The sequence below is a fragment of the Gorilla gorilla genome, chromosome 1 (assembly GCF_029281585.2).
Source record: "Gorilla gorilla gorilla isolate KB3781 chromosome 1, NHGRI_mGorGor1-v2.1_pri, whole genome shotgun sequence".
NCBI classification, from domain to species: domain Eukaryota; kingdom Metazoa; phylum Chordata; class Mammalia; order Primates; family Hominidae; genus Gorilla; species Gorilla gorilla.
Genome location: NC_073224.2, coordinates 105,472,314 through 105,488,625, shown reverse-complemented (window position 1 = coordinate 105,488,625; position 16,312 = coordinate 105,472,314). Strand labels below are relative to the sequence as shown.

Sequence of the window (16,312 nt, the reverse complement as noted above, 5' to 3'; positions counted from 1 at the left end):
AAATGGATTTAGACATCCAAGATGTTACAGAATATAAAATAACAATCCCAACACATTTCAAAGAATTGGTGTCATAGACACTACATTCTCTGAACACAAATGATTAAGCTAAAAATCAGCATCAAAAAGATACAATTTGGGCCAGGTGCGGTGGCTCATGCCTGTAATCCCAGCACTTTGGGAGGCTGAGGCGGGCGGATCACAAGGTCAGGAGATCGAGACCACCCTGGCTAACACGGTGAAACCCTGTCTCTACTAAAAAACACAAAAAATTAGCTGGGTGTGGTGGCGGGCGCCTGTAGTCCCAGCTGCTCCGGAGGCTGAGGCAGGAGAATGGCCTGAACCCGGGAGGTAGGCTTGCAGTGAGCCAAGATCACGCCACTGCACTTCAGCCCAGGCGACAGAGTGAGACTCTGTCTCAAAAAAAAAATACAATTTTAAATCTCCAGATATTTGGAAGTTTATAAAATGTTTCTAAATAGTTCATGAGTCAAAAAGTCATAAAGGTAATTTAAATATTTTTAGAACTAAGTAATAAAAATACAGCACAGAAAAACTTGTGGGATGTAGACAAACAGGTTATTAAAAACTTAAAATAGTGAAGAAGATAGCCTGAAAATTAATTGGCTAAGTGTCAAAATGAATATGTTGTAAAGGAACATAAAATTAAACCTAAAGAAAGCATAAAAAAGATAGCTATAGATAAGATCCATAATTAATGAAATGGAAAACAAATACATAAGGGAGAGGATTAACAAAGCTCAAAGTAGCATCTGAAGATATATAGGTAAAATAAATTTCTGGTGCAATTGATCAAGACCAAAAAAGGAGGCACAAGTAAACAACAGAAATGAAAAGGAAGATATGCCTATCCACAGAGCAGAGATAAAAAAGAAACAAGGCCAGGAGCAGTGGCTCACGCCTGTAATCCAAGCACTTTGGGAGGCAAAGGCAGGCGGATCACTTGAGATCAGGAGTTTGAGACCAGCCTGACCAACATGGTGAAACCTCCTCTCTACTGAAAATACAAGAATTAGCTGGCTGTGGTAGCACGCACCTGTAATCCCAGCTACTCCGGAGGCTAAGGCAGGAGAATCGCTTGAACCCGGAAGGCAGAGGTTACAGTGAGCCAAGATTGCGCCACTGCCCTCCAGCCTGGGCAACAGAGCGGGACTCTGTCTCAAAAAAAAAAAAAAAAAAAAAAAAAAAAAAGAGCCGGGCACGGTGGCTCACGCCTGTAATCCCAGCACTTTGGAAGGCTGAGGCGGGTGGATCACAAGGTCAGGAGTTCGAGACCATCCTGGCTGACACGGCGAAACCCCATCTCTACTAAAAATACAAAAAAAAAGTGGCCAGGTGTAGATGGTGCATGCCTGTAGTCCCAGCTACTCGGGAGGCTGAGGCAGGAGAATGGCGTAAAACCCAGGAGGCAAAGCTTGCAGTGAGCCGAGATCGCGCCACTGCACTCCAGCCTGGGAGACAGAGCAAGACTCTGTCTCAAAGAAAAAAAAAAAAAAAAAAAAAAGAAACTAGAAGAAATATATGCACTTTGTGTTAAAAAAATACATGAAATGCACAAAACCCTAGAATAATACTTTACCTAAGCTGACTCAAGAAGGAATAGAAAGCCCAGTCTATAATTATTAAAGAAATGGAATCAATAGTTAAAATTATTCCCACAAAGAAACATCAATCTCAGATAGCTTTACAGGTGAGTTTTACCAAACTTTCAAGGAACAGTTTGTTTCAATCTGATATAAACTCTTCCAGAGAATAAGACAAGAGGGAACAGTTCCCAACTCAGAGGTTATATAAACCAAAGGACCATGGTAGAAGCCTCTTTAGAAATCTTACTGAAAACAAAGGCACTAACATGTACAAGAATGTTCATAGCAGCAGTTTGAAATAGCAAAATACTGAAAACATCCCAAATATCCATTGATAGGTGAATGGATAAATAACTTGTGTTTTATGCACTTGATAAAATATTATGCAGATGAAAATGAATGAATCGTAGCTATCTACAACAGCATGGATGAATCTTAGAAACAATGGTAAGTGAGAAAAAGCAAACTGCAGGGGACTATTAGAGTATAACATAGCTGGGCACAGGTGGCTCATGCCTGTAATCCCAGCGCTTTGGGAGCCCAAGGTGGGCAGATGGCTTGAGCCCAGGAGTTCAAGACCAGCCTGGGCAACATGGTGAAACCCCGTCTCTACTAAAAATACAAAACTTCAGGCATGGTGGCAGGCACCTGTAGTCCCAGCTACTAGGGAGGGTGAGGTGGGAGGATTGCTTGAGCCCAGGAAGTGGAGGTTGCAGTGAGCTGAGATCACACCACTGCACTACAGCCTTCACAATAGAGTGAGACTGTGTCTCAAAAAAGAAAAGTATAACATTTTCTGTAAAGCTAAAAAACAAGCAAAATTAAACACATTTTTAAAATTGTATATACATATATGGTTAAAAAATATCTATAGCAGATAATAGACATGAAAATTAAGGACAGTGGTTACCGCTAAGAAGAGGCGGGGGACAGGCTAGGGAGGAACACAAACACAATGGCATTTCAAATGTTTTAATGTATAAATTGTGTTATGGGTCATAGGTACTCATTAGTATGCTTCATAATTTATTCACGTTAGATATACTCTTTATAGATATCAAATATTACATATTATAATTTCTTAAAATCTGCTGTGGTGGAAATAAATGAACACATGAAGTCTCCCTGAAAGAAAATCAGTGTTTCTTGGGAAGAACCAAGATTCCCTGACAGAAGCTACCCTATGTAGAGGACAAAGTAGGTCTTCAATAAATATTAGTTGGTTTACTGCTTTTCCCAAGGATACATCTGGAGGGTCTGCATTCCTTTCTCATTGGTGCCGCCTGACCACAGAACTAGCTTTTTCCGTGACATCTAACCTAAACCCCGCAGTCCTAAGTCCTGACACGTATGACAAGACGCTGCCACCTGGTGGATACAGAATAGATTTAATGAAATGGCTAGGAAGTCTTTCACTCTAGTTGGTGGAACTGGCAATAGGGTGAGAGGGAAGCAGGAATGAGGAGAAGACAAAAATTAAGAAACGGGAAAAGGAAGGAGCTCCATCTCTAATATGGAGGTAGAAAAAAAAGGGACTATCATCTAAATGAGACTGGAGAGTCCCTAGAGGAGAATGGCTTCCCTCTCCTTCCTTCTGAGACTAGAAACAAGAGGAAAGAGGCTACAGCTTGTATTGAGGGAAATGCAAGACTGAGGAGAAAAGAAAGCAGGTCTAGCTGATCTTAGCAAGCTAAAATAATAGTAGCCTGGTGTTAGCAGCCACCCAAGCAACTCCCTGCTCCTAGTTTCCACTTGGGGAATCCATGTGATTTTGGGGAGGCTGACCCCCACCCTTTTCCCCAAAGGTGTTGTCCATGATGTAGAATAAGCAAATTAGCATGTATCATCCTCCTGGCCACAGTGATTGGTCAGGGTGGACATGTGACCCAGGCCTAATCAGTGTGAATATTAGGGCTTTTGCTGAGATTTCTGGTACAAAGATGCCTTCTTTTTCTGATTGAACATAAATGGGGAAATGTGTAATCCTAGGAATGCTGGCAGCCATTAACTGGCCCAGACTTAAATGGTCCTACAGAAGATGCAACAGTGAGAAAAAAGTCAGTCTGGTATTTAGAGACATACTGAACTACTGGGTCAAGTCTTCGCCTGGAGCCAGCACTACCTATGGACTTTCTAGTTACATGAACCAATAAATCCTTTTTATTTTAAGCCAGTTTGAATTAGGTTTTCTGTGATTTAAAACCAAAAGATCCCTAACCTATACATTCATCATACTTAGCCCATTCCTACCTTCCCACAGGATAGCACAGGGAATACAGGTAAGGTCACTACAGATTTATTGGTTACACTAAAGCCCAGGGTATCAAGCTGAAAAGGTCAGAGGCAGCAACCAGGTACTAAGTAGACTGGGTGACTCAGCTGTCTGTACAGAGGAGAATGCACTTCCTTAGGAAAAGAATAGCCAAATGAGAAGCAAGTGCAAAGAAGGGCCTCTACTAGGCAAAGTTAACGTAGGGATATAAACACTCTTCCCCACAGACCTATATCATGGGGGTGTTGCTTTTGGGTCTTTATGCTCCTGGGATAAGGAACTTTGAAGCACATGCTCCTTTAAGTCTTTATTACCCTGTGGTGCAGTGTCTACCTCTCCCTTTGCCAAAGGAAAAGCCTCCTTTTGGCTTCTGCTGCCCTTGATGACACTCACTTTTGAGGGGACCAAGGGAATTTTATCTTCTGCTTCTTTGGTATGCCGGGAACTGGGGCCCCTTCCTCCTTTGGAAACAGTACCATCTCCCTGACCCTGGGCAAGTACTGCCCCCTTTTCAGCCTCTCCCATTGGCCCTGGCCTCTCTGCCCCTCCAGCTGAGTTGCCTTCCCCTCCTGAGCCCCATGTCTCCCATGGTAACCTTGAGGACTGGGCAGATTCCATGGCAGCTGCTGACTTGAGAGGGGTAGAATTCCTTTCCCCACTTCCACCTGACTTTTTTCGAGGGCGCCCCCGTTTCCTTTTGGCATCACTTGCTGTATCCTCTATATCCTGCTTTGCTGCTTTAGCTGGTGGATCCTGCCCACTGGCCTCACTCACGGGTACTTCAGCTGTCCTCTTGACACCCTTGTCATGTGGTCCTTGGTCACCACCTATGCCTACCTCTCTGTTCTCTGTGCCCCGGGGCTGAGCGAGTCCCCCAGGTGGAGCTCGCCCAGGCCCAGGTCCAGGTCCAGGCAAAGCAGGAACAGTTGGTAAGATCATGTTAATGATGGGCACAGCTGCTGGGGGCGCCCCGGCCCTACTAGACAGAGGCAGTGTAGCCACTTTCAGGGCACCTGAAGAAAGCCTAGGGGCCAGAATAGGTGGAGAGACTGGGATTGGCGGAATAAGTGAGCGAGGGGCCCGGGGAAGGAGCAGAGGCAGCCGAGCCACTAGGGCATTAACCTGCAGGTTATTGGCTCCTGGGGCCGAGCTCTCAACTACACTCTTCTTCCGCTCTCCACGTGCGAGAGGACCGGCCCCAGTTCGGGCTTCCAGATCCTTAGGAGGCTAAAAAGTAAAGAGAGGAACACAGTAAGGTGTGAAGAATGAATATTGGGGGAAACATAGACGCCAGAGGCACAGGAGGCGGAAAAGCAAGGGACCCAATTGGAGAAGGATATACTAAGCCCCCAGCCCAGGACAGCAAAGTCAGGGCCACTGACTTCCTTACCTGGGCCAGTCTCTCTGGCTTCTTGTGGGCTCCACCCTCTGGGTTCTCTACACCATTCTTTGGTTTAGATGACCGTTCCCGAGGTGCATGTTCGTCCTCTTCTGCAGAGGTGCCAAAAAGGTAATAGAGTGAAGGTGAGGAGGAAACTGAGGAATAGGGGAGTGAGGCAATTCTGATTGACTAACTGGTAGAGACAGGAAATGGGGTGCTAAAGCATGTCTTAGAAGGGTCTCCAGGAAGAGAGGGCAAATCCAAGGTGTCTCTATTCTAGTGTGTGGGAGGGCCACTGAAGCTGAAAGTGGCTCAGGGTTGCTGAGACATAAGAGAGGGTCAACACACCAGCAAGCCCCATGGCCTTAAGCACATGGGCATGTGCAGATCGGGCAGAGATGAGATGCTGCTGTAGCAGGAAGCGGGCGACCTCAACGATGGAACTGAAGGACCGTTTCAGGATCCGCTCTGCCCAGTCACAGGTCAGGGCACATGCTGCCTCCACCAGTTCATCTCGAGGTGCTGGGGTTACTTCTGGGCCCATTTCTGGCTGAAGTGGGGAAGGACATGCCCAATCACACTCCAAATTAAAGAACCCTTGCCTCCTCTCTTGTCAGAGATCAAAGACTATTGACCAAAGCTGAGACCAGACTGGGGATGGGAGTAACCTCTACCTATCCCATTGAAGAAGCCCACAAGTTCTCTTCATCCTCTGCCTCAGCTACAGGGTTGGCAGATGGGAACATCATACCTAGAAGCTATGTACATAATGACTGAGGCTGTTAGCCCTCAAAACATGCCCCAAAGACCTCTGACTTTTACCTGGGAGAGAAGAGTGGAATTGGAAGGTGATTTGGTACTTACACTCTCAGAACCCTTTAGGTCAAGTCCAGGCAGGGGTGGCATAGACACCAAGGTCTTCCTCCTTATGCCACTGTAGCAATATCTGATGCAAGTTAAAGAGCAGCCAACACATGGCGATCTCCAAGCCCCTTGAGCAAGTTAAGCTGTTCCACTCCTTGCTCTCCACATCCTAAGTCTTCCTCCCAGGTCCTCCACCCCCAACCTCTCTAGTCAAGGATACTTGGACTGGCCCCGGCCACCAAGCCTTCGAGCTTTGATGTCAGGGAAGATCTCTCTGATGATCTTGCCAAAGTTGGCTGTGCTGAGTGGGCGGCAACAGGCAAGACTCTCACAGTACTTCCTGAGTGAGAGGGGAGCAGAGTGGGAAGATACTCAGAGAAGGAGGCCATGGGTAGGCTCGAAGAGTCCCTAGGGATCAAGTGTGAGGAACCCTTTAAGAAGGCAGGCTTTATCAAGGCAGGAAGCTCTTCATGGGTGAGGGGGTCCTATACCCACCAATCCACTCATCCCACCACCCACCCCTCCACCCACCGATAGGCATCATAAACACTTTGCTTTGGCAGACAGGTGTCAGTGTGCTCTTCCAGGTGGTTGCGGATCCACCTATAGGCATACATGTACTCCTCATTGCTCAGTGTACTTGGCTCTGAGCTACAGAAACAAAAGGAACAAGCATTACTAAGACCCTAACAGTTGTCCTGGTTCTTCCCAAACTACCACTTCAGTAGTGCTGGACCAAATTTAGTTCACCCAGAATCTAACTTTCCCTGGTAAACCAAGTCAGGGCGAGGACCTTTCCTCTTCATCAAGGACAGCATTTACGAGTATTCCTATTCACCTCACCCCTTCCCAGTGAACCTTTCTCTAAGAATCAGAACCTCTGCCATCTAAAACTACTATCAAACCTACCTTTTGTCTCCAGTGGTGGGTCCTGAGGGGAGCTGAAGGTAGAGATACAGCTTGTCATTGTCAGAAAATTTCTGTACATCTTGCTGAGGTAGGAGAGAACAGAGGCAGGAGAAATAATAAGGCCAAGAAGGACCCAATATAGGACCCTCTGATCCCCACACCAAAGTCTAGCTGACTTACAGGGTGTCAGACTGAAAAAGGACCTTAGAAATTATTTGACAAGGCCAGGCACGGTGGCTCACGCCTATAATCCCAGCACTTTGGAAGGCCGAGGCAGGCTGATCACAAGGTCAGGAGATCGAGACCATCCTGGCTAACATGGTGAAACCCCGTTTCTACTAAAAATACAAAAAAAAAAATTAGCCGGGTGTGGTGACGGGCGCCTGTAGTCCCAGCTCCTTGGGAGGCTGAGGCAGGAGAATGGCGTGAACCCGGGAGGCGGAGCTTGCAGTGAGCCGAGATTGCGCCACTGCACTCCAGCCTGGGCGACAAAGCGAGACTCCATCTCAAAAAAAAAAAAAAAAAAAAGAAAGAAATTATTTGATGCTAGGTGCTCTGAGGAGCCCTATAGGCTACCATGGTGAGGAGGGAAGTAGAGGGGATCAGCTCTGACTTCATCTCTGCTGGGCTTCTACGCAAGTGCTCACAGAGATCAAGTGAGAGGCACAAAGTCAAACTGGCAGCAAGTTTGCAAAGCCAACTATCTTCTGACAAGGCAGACAACCCTACCTCTCCCACATCAATGTTTTGTTGATGCCCATCATCCTCACATCCTCCTCCCTCAGCATTTCCATCCCTCTGTTGCCCTCTTCCCCAAAACACTTACCAGGATCCCCTCTACTTTGTTCTGCACGGCCTTGCTGTGGGGAAGAGGAGAAAGCTGGAGGTCACACACAAGATTTTCCCTGTCTCTTTATCTGACTGCTAGGGAGGGAAAAGGACTGAAATGCCCAGCAGGTGCTCAAGAATTGCTACCATGGCCAAAAATCTCCCTCTGCTCCCATGCCTTTGCTGAGAGGCAGTTCATTTACAGCCAAAGTGAAGTGCTGCAGGGATCTATACTCAGGTCTTGGACAGGACTTGGAGATGTGATGAGTACTTACGAAATGGTACCTCGGAGCCTCTGAAGAAGGGTGGTAGGTTCCCCAGCCTCAGCACCACCTGGGGGGGCCCTTCCCCCAGTCTTGGGGCTCTTAGCATCAGGCTCATCTTCTGCCATCCCGGCATGAGGGCTAGAATTGAGAGGGACAGGCATAAAGATGTAACTCACACTGGCCTTCCCCTCCCCAGAAGGCCCCAGGGCACTCCTCATCTCTTTACCCAGAAAGGCAGAGAAACAGAAACAAAGCCTCCGAATTTCTCCGGTGGTCTTTTTCTCACCACTTGCCTTCTCCGAAAATTAGAAATTATTCCATTACTTCGCCAGGCCCATATATACCCAAAGAGATCTTTGCCATCTCCATTCTATCTGCCCCACCTTTCTGAAGTCTCCTAAATCTGGAAAACTGTAAAGGAAGAGATAGGGGGATTGGGAATCCATGTTAGCAAGAAATTTTCATTTCTGCCTCTGATCCCATACTGCCCTCCTCCCCCTCAAAAACAACAATAACAGCCACAAAACAAAGTTCTCTAATTCTCAAAAATACTCCTCACCATTGCATATGCCTGGGAGGTCAGAAAGGATACGAACATATTCTGCCCTTCTAGGCTTGGGAAAAAAACTGGGCCCAAGTTCTCATTACTTAATCTCGCCACGACTTCCCCCGCTGCTCCCCCTCCCCACGTCGCCGGCCCCTACGTCATCTCCCACAACAGCCCATCCTGAGGCGCGCCCCCACCTCCTTCCCTTCCCCCTCCATTCAATCCCCGGTTTCTGCAAAGTGGAGCGGGGTTGGGGCGGGGTGGCGGAACTCATGCGCTGGGCGTCAGAAACCCGGCAGGGGAATGGGGTCCCAGATTCCGGGCACGTGCACATGGGTGAAGAAGCTGTTGAAAATACAGCTACAATCTTTTTCTGCTCTCCTCCCAACTCATCTTGCCCCTCCCTACCTCTGAACAGTCGCCTTCCAACACAAGCAACAATAAAGGTAAGGGAGAAAGAGAAACTACCTCGTAGCCACCTTCACTCCAGCCCAGCCCCAAGGTCCTGGCCCAGCCGGCTCGTGCGTTGCTTTATTTTCCTTTTTCTGAATGGTTGTACAGCCGCGATCTGCCTAGATACACGGGCGGCCTGCTCTGTCATTGGTCACTGCTGCCACCCGGAGACAGAAGGCGCCGGGCTCGTACCGGCGGCCGCTGAAGTCTGCCTGGTAACAGAATCTGATTGGTCAATAGGGGAGGGAAAATCCAAAGTTGGTCTTATTTGAGTCAAGAGGGGGAAGTCCGGGTTGGGTTTCGGTTAAAACTGGGGTCGGTTGGGGACTGCAGGTCCCAAGAGGTTCTTCTCTTAAAGGGACCGCAGGATGAAAGAACGGGCGCTCGGCTCCCTTTGGAACTGTCTTTTCTTTTGTCCTCCCCTTTTGTGTTTCAGTTTAGTCTACGGTCCTCAGAGCTGCCGGAAGAGAAGAATCAATGGATGATAAAATAACTAGACAATGATGGGTAGGAGTGATGGAAGTTCACTGTAAGCTCCTATAACCCCCCATCACCATCACCACATGCCTAATACAACCTGCAGACACACTTACTCACAACAGACCTGCAATCTGGGCTCTCTTTCCTTCTTGATGGAGGCCTCAAAACCTCAGCAGTTGTACCCATTAAACTAAAATGCTTTTTCCCTCTTAGCATTTCTTGGTTTCCCATGTGTACTTTCCTTCCAAAGAGTTGCAAATGCATTTGCATCCCCATAGTTCTGCAGTCGGTGAACCCTGGAATTTTGATGGACTCCCACGGGGGTGCTGGATGCCACAGGAACTTTTTACACTCAGGGAACATTGTACTGAATAGGTCATGGGTTCTTAACCCTCTTACTTAAGACATTTTAAGGTTATGAATCAGACAAAAGCAATGGACCCTCTACCATGAAAAATGCACACAGAGACCAAGTTTTGCATCTAATTTCAGAGAGGGCATGGACTCCAGGTTGAAAGCCTCTTACATGGATGTATTTTGTTTTGCGCAGCAGACATGTCACAACCAAAACTGTATTTGCCATCCTGACATCTAATATGTTCTCCAGGCTCATCATTAATGTGCTTTTGTAAAGAAGACAGTGGTGGTGCCTGAGCTTATCACCATTGCCCTTTACAGCCTACCTTTCCCTATTACCAGCTTCTATGAGTGCTGGGGGAACCCAGGAGATTGTGGAGTTGGGGCAATAAGGATATATTGGCAAGAAGGTTTTCTTTTTTCTTTCTTTCTTTTTTTTTTTCTTTGAGACGGAGTCTCGCTCTGTTGCCCAGGCTGGAGTGCAATGGCACGATCTTGGCTCACTGCAACCTCCGCCTCCTGGGTTCAAGCAATTCTCCTGCCTCACCCTCCCGAGTAACTGGGTTTACAGACGTGCATCACCACGCCCAGATAATTTTTGTGTTTTTAGTAGAGACGGAGTTTCACCATGTTGGTCAGGCTGGTCTCAAACTCCTGACTTCAGGTGATCCACCTGCCTTGGCCTCCCAAAGTGCTGGGATTACAGGTGTGAGCCACTGCACCTGGCCAGGTTTTCTAATAACAGCCAAAATTTATTTGGTGTTTATTAGGCCAGGCGCCGTGGCTCACGCCTGTAATCCCAAAACTTTGGGAGGCTGAGGTGGGCGGATCACCTAAGGTTGGGAGTTTGAGACCAGCCTGACCAACATGAAGAAACCCCATCTCTACTAAAAATACAAGATTAGCCGGGCATGGTGGCGCATGCCTGTAATCCCAGCTACTCGGGAGGCTGAGGCAGGAGAATCACTTGAACTGGGGAGGTGGAGGATTGTGCCATTACACTACAGCCTGGCAACAAGAGTGAAACTCCGTCTCAAACAAAAACAAACAAACAAAAATTTATTTGGTGTTTATTAGGTATCAGACACCATACCAAATGCTAAACACCTCGTGTAATGCTCACAGCAACTCTCTGAAGTAGGTACTGTTACTGTCTCCATTTTACAGATGAGGAAACCAATGTGGAGAGGTGAAGGGGCTTGTCCTTAGTCACATATGTAGAAAGTGCTAGAATCAGGATCCAAAGGCAGGCAGTCTGCCTCAAAGGTGATTGTTTTGAGCACTGCCTTAGACTGCATGTATACATATTTGCAGATACTCATAAACAAATATGGGTATAACGGGCTGGACATGATGGCTCATGCCTATAATCTCAATACTTTGGGAGGCAAAGGCAAGAGGATTGCTTGGGGCCAGGAGTTTGAGACCAGCCTGGGCAACAAAGTGAGACTCTGTCTCTCTACACACACACACACACACACACACACACACACACCACACACACACACACACACACACACACACAGCCAGGTGTGGTGGTACATGCCTGTGGTTCCAGCAACTTGGGAGGCTGAAGCAGGAGGATCACTATTACCCATGAGTTCGAGGCTGCAGTGAGCTATGATTGCACCACTCTGTCGTGCAGCCTGGGTGACAGAGTGAGACCCTGTCTCAAAACAAACAAACAAACAAAAAACAAAAAAAAAGCCGGCTGGTGTGGTGGCTCATGCCTATAATCCCAGCACTTTGGGAGGCTGAGGTGGGCAGATCACCTGAGGTCAGTTTGAGACCAGCCTGACCAACATGGAGAAACCCCGTCTCTACTAAAAACAAAAAACAAAAAACAAAACAAAACAAAAAACAAAATTAGCCAGTTGTGGTGGTGCATGCCTGTAATCCCAGCTACTTGGCAGGCTGAGGCAGGAGAATTGCTTGAACCTGGGAGGCGGAGGTTGGGTGAGCCGAGATCATGCCATTGCACTCCAGCCTGGGCAACAAGAGTGAAACTCCATCTCTAAATAAATAAATAAATAAATAAATAGCAAGCCAAATATGGATATAGACTGATGGAAAGATAGCCCTAACACCACTGTTTGGTATGAAGGAGAACCTAGAGCACTTTGGTTGCAAACAGAGTTTTGGGTAAGTTATCTAGCTTAAAAATTTGCAGATAACAGGGAAAAACTGGAAGCTTTAGTAAGGGGGGAGAAAGTATCATAGTACATAGTACATAGTAAAAGAGATGATTTTGACAGCACTATAGAAGGTAGAGTTGAGTGAAAGAAAAGGCTGGAGATAGGAAAGAGGAAACTATTAATTTATGCCAGGCATTGTGTTAAGAGCTGGGGATACAAAGCTGAATAAGGTATGGTCCTTGCCTTGGGCAGTAACAATAAAAATTGTCCGGATAAGCATCATATAACAGCAAGTATTTATACAGAGCCTAATATGTGTTGGGGCCCGTTCTTTTTTTTTTTCGAGACGGATTCTTGCTCTGTCACCCAGGCTGGAGAGCAATGGCACATTCTCGGCTCACTGCAAGCTCTGCCTCCCAGGTTCAAGCGATTCTCCTGCCTCAGCCTCACAAGAAGCTGGGACTACAGGCGCCTGCCACCGGCTAATTTTTTTGTATTTTTAGTAGAAACGGGGTTTCACCATGTTAGCCAGGATGGTCTCTATCTCCTGACCTCGTGATCCGCCCGCCTCGGCCTCCCAAAGTGCTGGGATTACAGGCGTGAGCTACCGTGTGCGGCCTCAGATAGATACTATGATTATCCCCATTTTACAGGTGAGGAGACAGGCATTGAAAGGTTAATAATTTGCCCAAGATTACATCTTAATTTAGTAAGCTATGGAGCCAGGATCTGCACCTAGGCTCTTTGTGTTGCAGCTTTTTTTTTTTTTCCTTTTTAGACAGAGTCTCACTCTGTCATCCAGGCTGGAGTGCAGTGGCTCCACTGCACTTGGCTCACTGCAACCTCTGCCTCCCAGGTTCAAGTGATTTTCCTACCTCAGCCTCCTGAGTAGCTGGGATTCCAGGCGTGTGCCACCACACCTGGCTAATTTTTGTATTTTTAGTAGAAATGGGGTCTCACCATTTTGGCCAAGCTAGTCTTGAGCTCCTGACCTCAAATGATCCACCCACCTTGGCTTCCAAAAGTGCTGGGGTTATAGGCGTGAGCCACCATGCCTGGCCTGTTGCAGCTTTTTCACTCTTGCTGTTTGGAGAGTGGGAGGGAGTGTTCCAGCATTTTCACTTCAACTGCTGGTGGACTCTGTATTCTTGTCCCACGACCAAGAAGAATAAGGTGTGTAGACACTGGAGAGTGAGTAAGGCAGTCAGATTTATTTATTTATTTACTTATTTATTTTATTATTTTTTTTGAGATGGGGGAGTCTCACTCTGTCACCTGAACTGGAGTGCAGTGGCACGATCTTGGCTCACTGCAACCTCTGCCTCCCGGGTTCAAGTGATTCTCTTGCCTCAGCCTCCCAAGCAGCTAGAACTGTAGGTGCCTGCTACCACACCCAGCCAATTTTTTGCATTTTTTTTTTTTTTTTTGGTGGGGTGGCGATGGAGTTTCACTCTGTTACCAAGCTGGAGTGCAGTGGCACAATCTTGGCTCACTGCAACCTCTACCTCCTGGGTACAAACAATTCTCCTGCCTCAGCCTCCCAGGTAGCTGAGATTACAGGCGCCTGCCACCATGCCCAGCTAATTTTTGTATTTTTAGTAGAGATGGTGTTTCACCATGTTGTCCAGGATGGTCTCGATCTCTTGACCTCATGATCTGCCCGTCTTGGCCTCTCAAAGTGCTGGGATTACAGGTGTGAGCCACCGAACCAGGCTAATTTTTTGTATTTTTAGTACAGACAGGGTTTCACCATGTTGGCCAGGCTGGTCTCAAACTCCTGACCAGCCAGAGTCAGATTTATTAAGCAACAGAAAAGCTCTCAGCAAAGAGGGGGCCTGAAAGAGGATTGCCAGCTATGAGGCTGAGTGGGAGGGTGAGGAGGGTGGCTTATGGACTGGGAAAGGGAGGAGTGTGCTGAGCGGGCCTGCAGGCTATCTTGCAGAAAGCACCACTCAGAAAGAGGTATGATAGTGTAAAGAACCAGTTGGAGGCAGAAGTGAAGGCTTGGCTCAACAACTTGGCCTGGAACCAATCAGGGGCTGAAGTGAAAGCTTGGGCCAGGACCTTGGCCTGGAACCAATCAGGGGCTGAAGTGATGATTCACCCTATGTAAATGAAGACTCCCCCTGTGGCCAATCACAGAAAGGTAAGCATATGTAAAATAGGTGAAAACTAAGAGACTAAGGTATGCCAAAGAGAGTGAAATATGTCCAAAAAGGGAGTGGTATTTGTTCATCTGGGTTCCTAGAGTAGGTATTTCCATTCAAGGATGCAGGCTGTCACTTATCTGGGGCCTGCAGTTTAATTTTCAGGCTGTTCTTTGTTTGAAGGAGTTTTACCAAGGACCCACCTTAACTGCCTGCCTGACTGGTTTCTTCTTTCTCCTCTCTCATTTGATTCAGAATTTGCTCTTGGACACTATTACACATTGCCTACTAAGATTGGGAGTGAATTTTTTTTTTATTTTTTAAGACAGTGTCTTGCTTTCTCACGCAGGCTGGAGTGCAGCAGCACAAGCTTGGCTCACTGCAACCTCCACCTCCCGAGTTCAAGCAATACTCCTGCCTCAGCCTTCCGAGTAGCTGGGATTACAGGCACGTGTCACCACACACGGCTAATTTTTTATATTTTTGGTAGAGATGGGATTTCACCATGTAGGCCAGGCTGGTCTTGAACTCCTGACCTCAAGTGATCTGCCCATCTTGGCCTCCCAAAGTATTGGGATTACAGGCGTAAGCCACTGCACCTGGACCTTTTTTTTTTTTCTTATACCACTGCACTCCAGCCTGGGTGTCAGTGAGACTCTGTCTCAAAAATAAATAAACAAAGAAACAAATGAACAGCTGGGCACTGTGGCTCATGCCTGTAATCCCAGCACTTTGGGAGGCTGAGATGAGTGGATCACTTGAAGTCAGGAGTTCAAGACCAGCCTGGTCAATATGGTGAAACCCCATCTCTACTAAAATTATAAAAATTAGCTGGGCTGTGGTGGCGTGTGCCTGTAATCCCAGCTACTTGGGAGGCTGAGGTGGAAGAAACACTTGAACCTGGGAGGCGGAGGTTGCAGTAAACCTAGATGGCGCCACTGCACTCCAACCTGGGTAACAGAGTGAGACCCTGTCTCAAAAAAATAGGTAAAAATAAATAAATAAATACAATACAATACAATACAATACAATAATAAAAAAGAATACAAAGACAAGCTGCAAATTGGGAGAATATATTTTCAAGACATATAACTGACAAAGGATTATTATCTGGAATTTTTGAAGACTTCCTACAAAAAAAGATAACCGGCTGGGCATGGTGGCTCACGTCTGTAATCCTAGCACTTTGGGTGGCTGAGATGGGCAGATCACTTGAGGCCAGGAGTTTGAGACCAGCCTGGCCAACATGGTGAAACTCTATCTCCACTTCAAATACAAAAATTAGCATTAGCTGTGCATAGTGGTGCACACCTGTGGTCCCAGCTACTTGGGAGGCTTAGGTAGGAGAATCGCTTGAACCTGGGAGGCAGAGGTTGCAGTGAGCTGAGATCGCACCACTGCACTCCAGCCTGGGCATCAGAGTGAGACTCTGCCTCAAAAAAAAAAAAAAAAAGAAAAAGAAAAAGAAAAAAAAAGATAACAAACTAGAAAAATGGATGGGAATTTCACACAAAAAAGCAGAAATGGCTCATAAACATATGAAAAGTTATTCCCTATGTAATAATCAGGAAAATGCAAATTTTAGAAGATACCATTTCACACCCACTAAATTGGCTTTTTTTTTTTTTGAGACAGGGTCTTGCTCTGTCACCCAGGCTGGAGTGCAGTGGCGTGATCATGGCTTACTGCAGCCTTGACCTCCTGGTCTCAAGCAGTCCTCCCACCTCAGCCTCTCGAGTAGCTGGGATCACAGGCATGCCACCACACCCAGCTAATTTTTTTTTGTATTTTTTGTGTAGACAGAGTATCACCTTGTTGCCCAGGCTGGTCTTGAACTCCTGAGCTCCAGCGATCTGCCCACTTTGGCCTCCCAAAGTGTTGGGATTACAGGTGTGAGCCACAGCAAAAGTTTTAAAGTCTGGCAATATTGAGGGTTGACATGGTTATGAATCAACAAGCGCTTTCATTCACTGTTGCGGGAGTGTAATTTGGTAAAACTGTTTTGGAAAATAGTTTGCTATTACCTGGTGAAGTCGAATATGTGAGTATTTCAATTTACATTTAAT

General features: G+C 46.8%; 1 protein-coding gene and 1 long non-coding RNA gene across 11 annotated transcripts; one reads left to right on the top strand and one right to left on the bottom strand.

The window, feature by feature from the left end:
* Positions 1-2,563: 2,563 nt before the first annotated feature.
* Positions 2,564-9,579, bottom strand: RFX5 (regulatory factor X5). Of its 10 annotated transcripts, none has more exons than XM_004026631.4 (11): positions 9,143-9,579; positions 8,421-8,538; positions 8,137-8,265; positions 7,860-7,893; positions 7,034-7,116; positions 6,656-6,775; positions 6,345-6,464; positions 6,125-6,206; positions 5,609-5,810; positions 5,270-5,370; positions 2,564-5,106 (listed from the first exon to the last, which is right to left on the bottom strand). In XM_004026631.4, exons 3-11 carry the CDS (start codon positions 8,250-8,252, stop codon positions 4,114-4,116), a joined length of 1,851 nt encoding a protein of 616 aa, XP_004026680.1. In that variant the 5' UTR covers positions 8,253-8,265; positions 8,421-8,538; positions 9,143-9,579; the 3' UTR covers positions 2,564-4,113. The 10 variants fall into 10 exon arrangements, with proteins under 10 accessions (XP_004026680.1, XP_018877975.1, XP_018877958.1 ...); XM_019022430.3 differs by having other exon boundaries at positions 8,511-8,538; positions 9,143-9,301; XM_019022413.3 differs by having other exon boundaries at positions 8,354-8,538; positions 9,143-9,285.
* Positions 8,973-9,820, top strand: LOC109025980 (uncharacterized). Its single transcript, XR_002004947.3, has 2 exons — positions 8,973-9,120; positions 9,564-9,820. It is a non-coding gene; the product is annotated as an uncharacterized lncRNA (long non-coding RNA).
* The last annotated feature ends 6,492 nt before the right edge of the window (positions 9,821-16,312 follow it).

Bases quoted from the DNA above. Each gene is read 5' to 3' on its own strand.
- RFX5 (XM_004026631.4), bottom strand. From the start codon at position 8,252: ATGGCAGAAGATGAGCCTGATGCTAAGAGCCCCAAGACTGGGGGAAGG. The intron at 6,207-6,344 runs GTATCCTTGACT...AACTTGCATCAG, and splicing joins GGTGGCCGGGGCCAGTCCAA to ATATTGCTACAGTGGCATAA. The intron at 5,107-5,269 runs GTAAGGAAGTCA...TTTACTTTTTAG, and splicing joins AGCCAGAGAGACTGGCCCAG to CCTCCTAAGGATCTGGAAGC.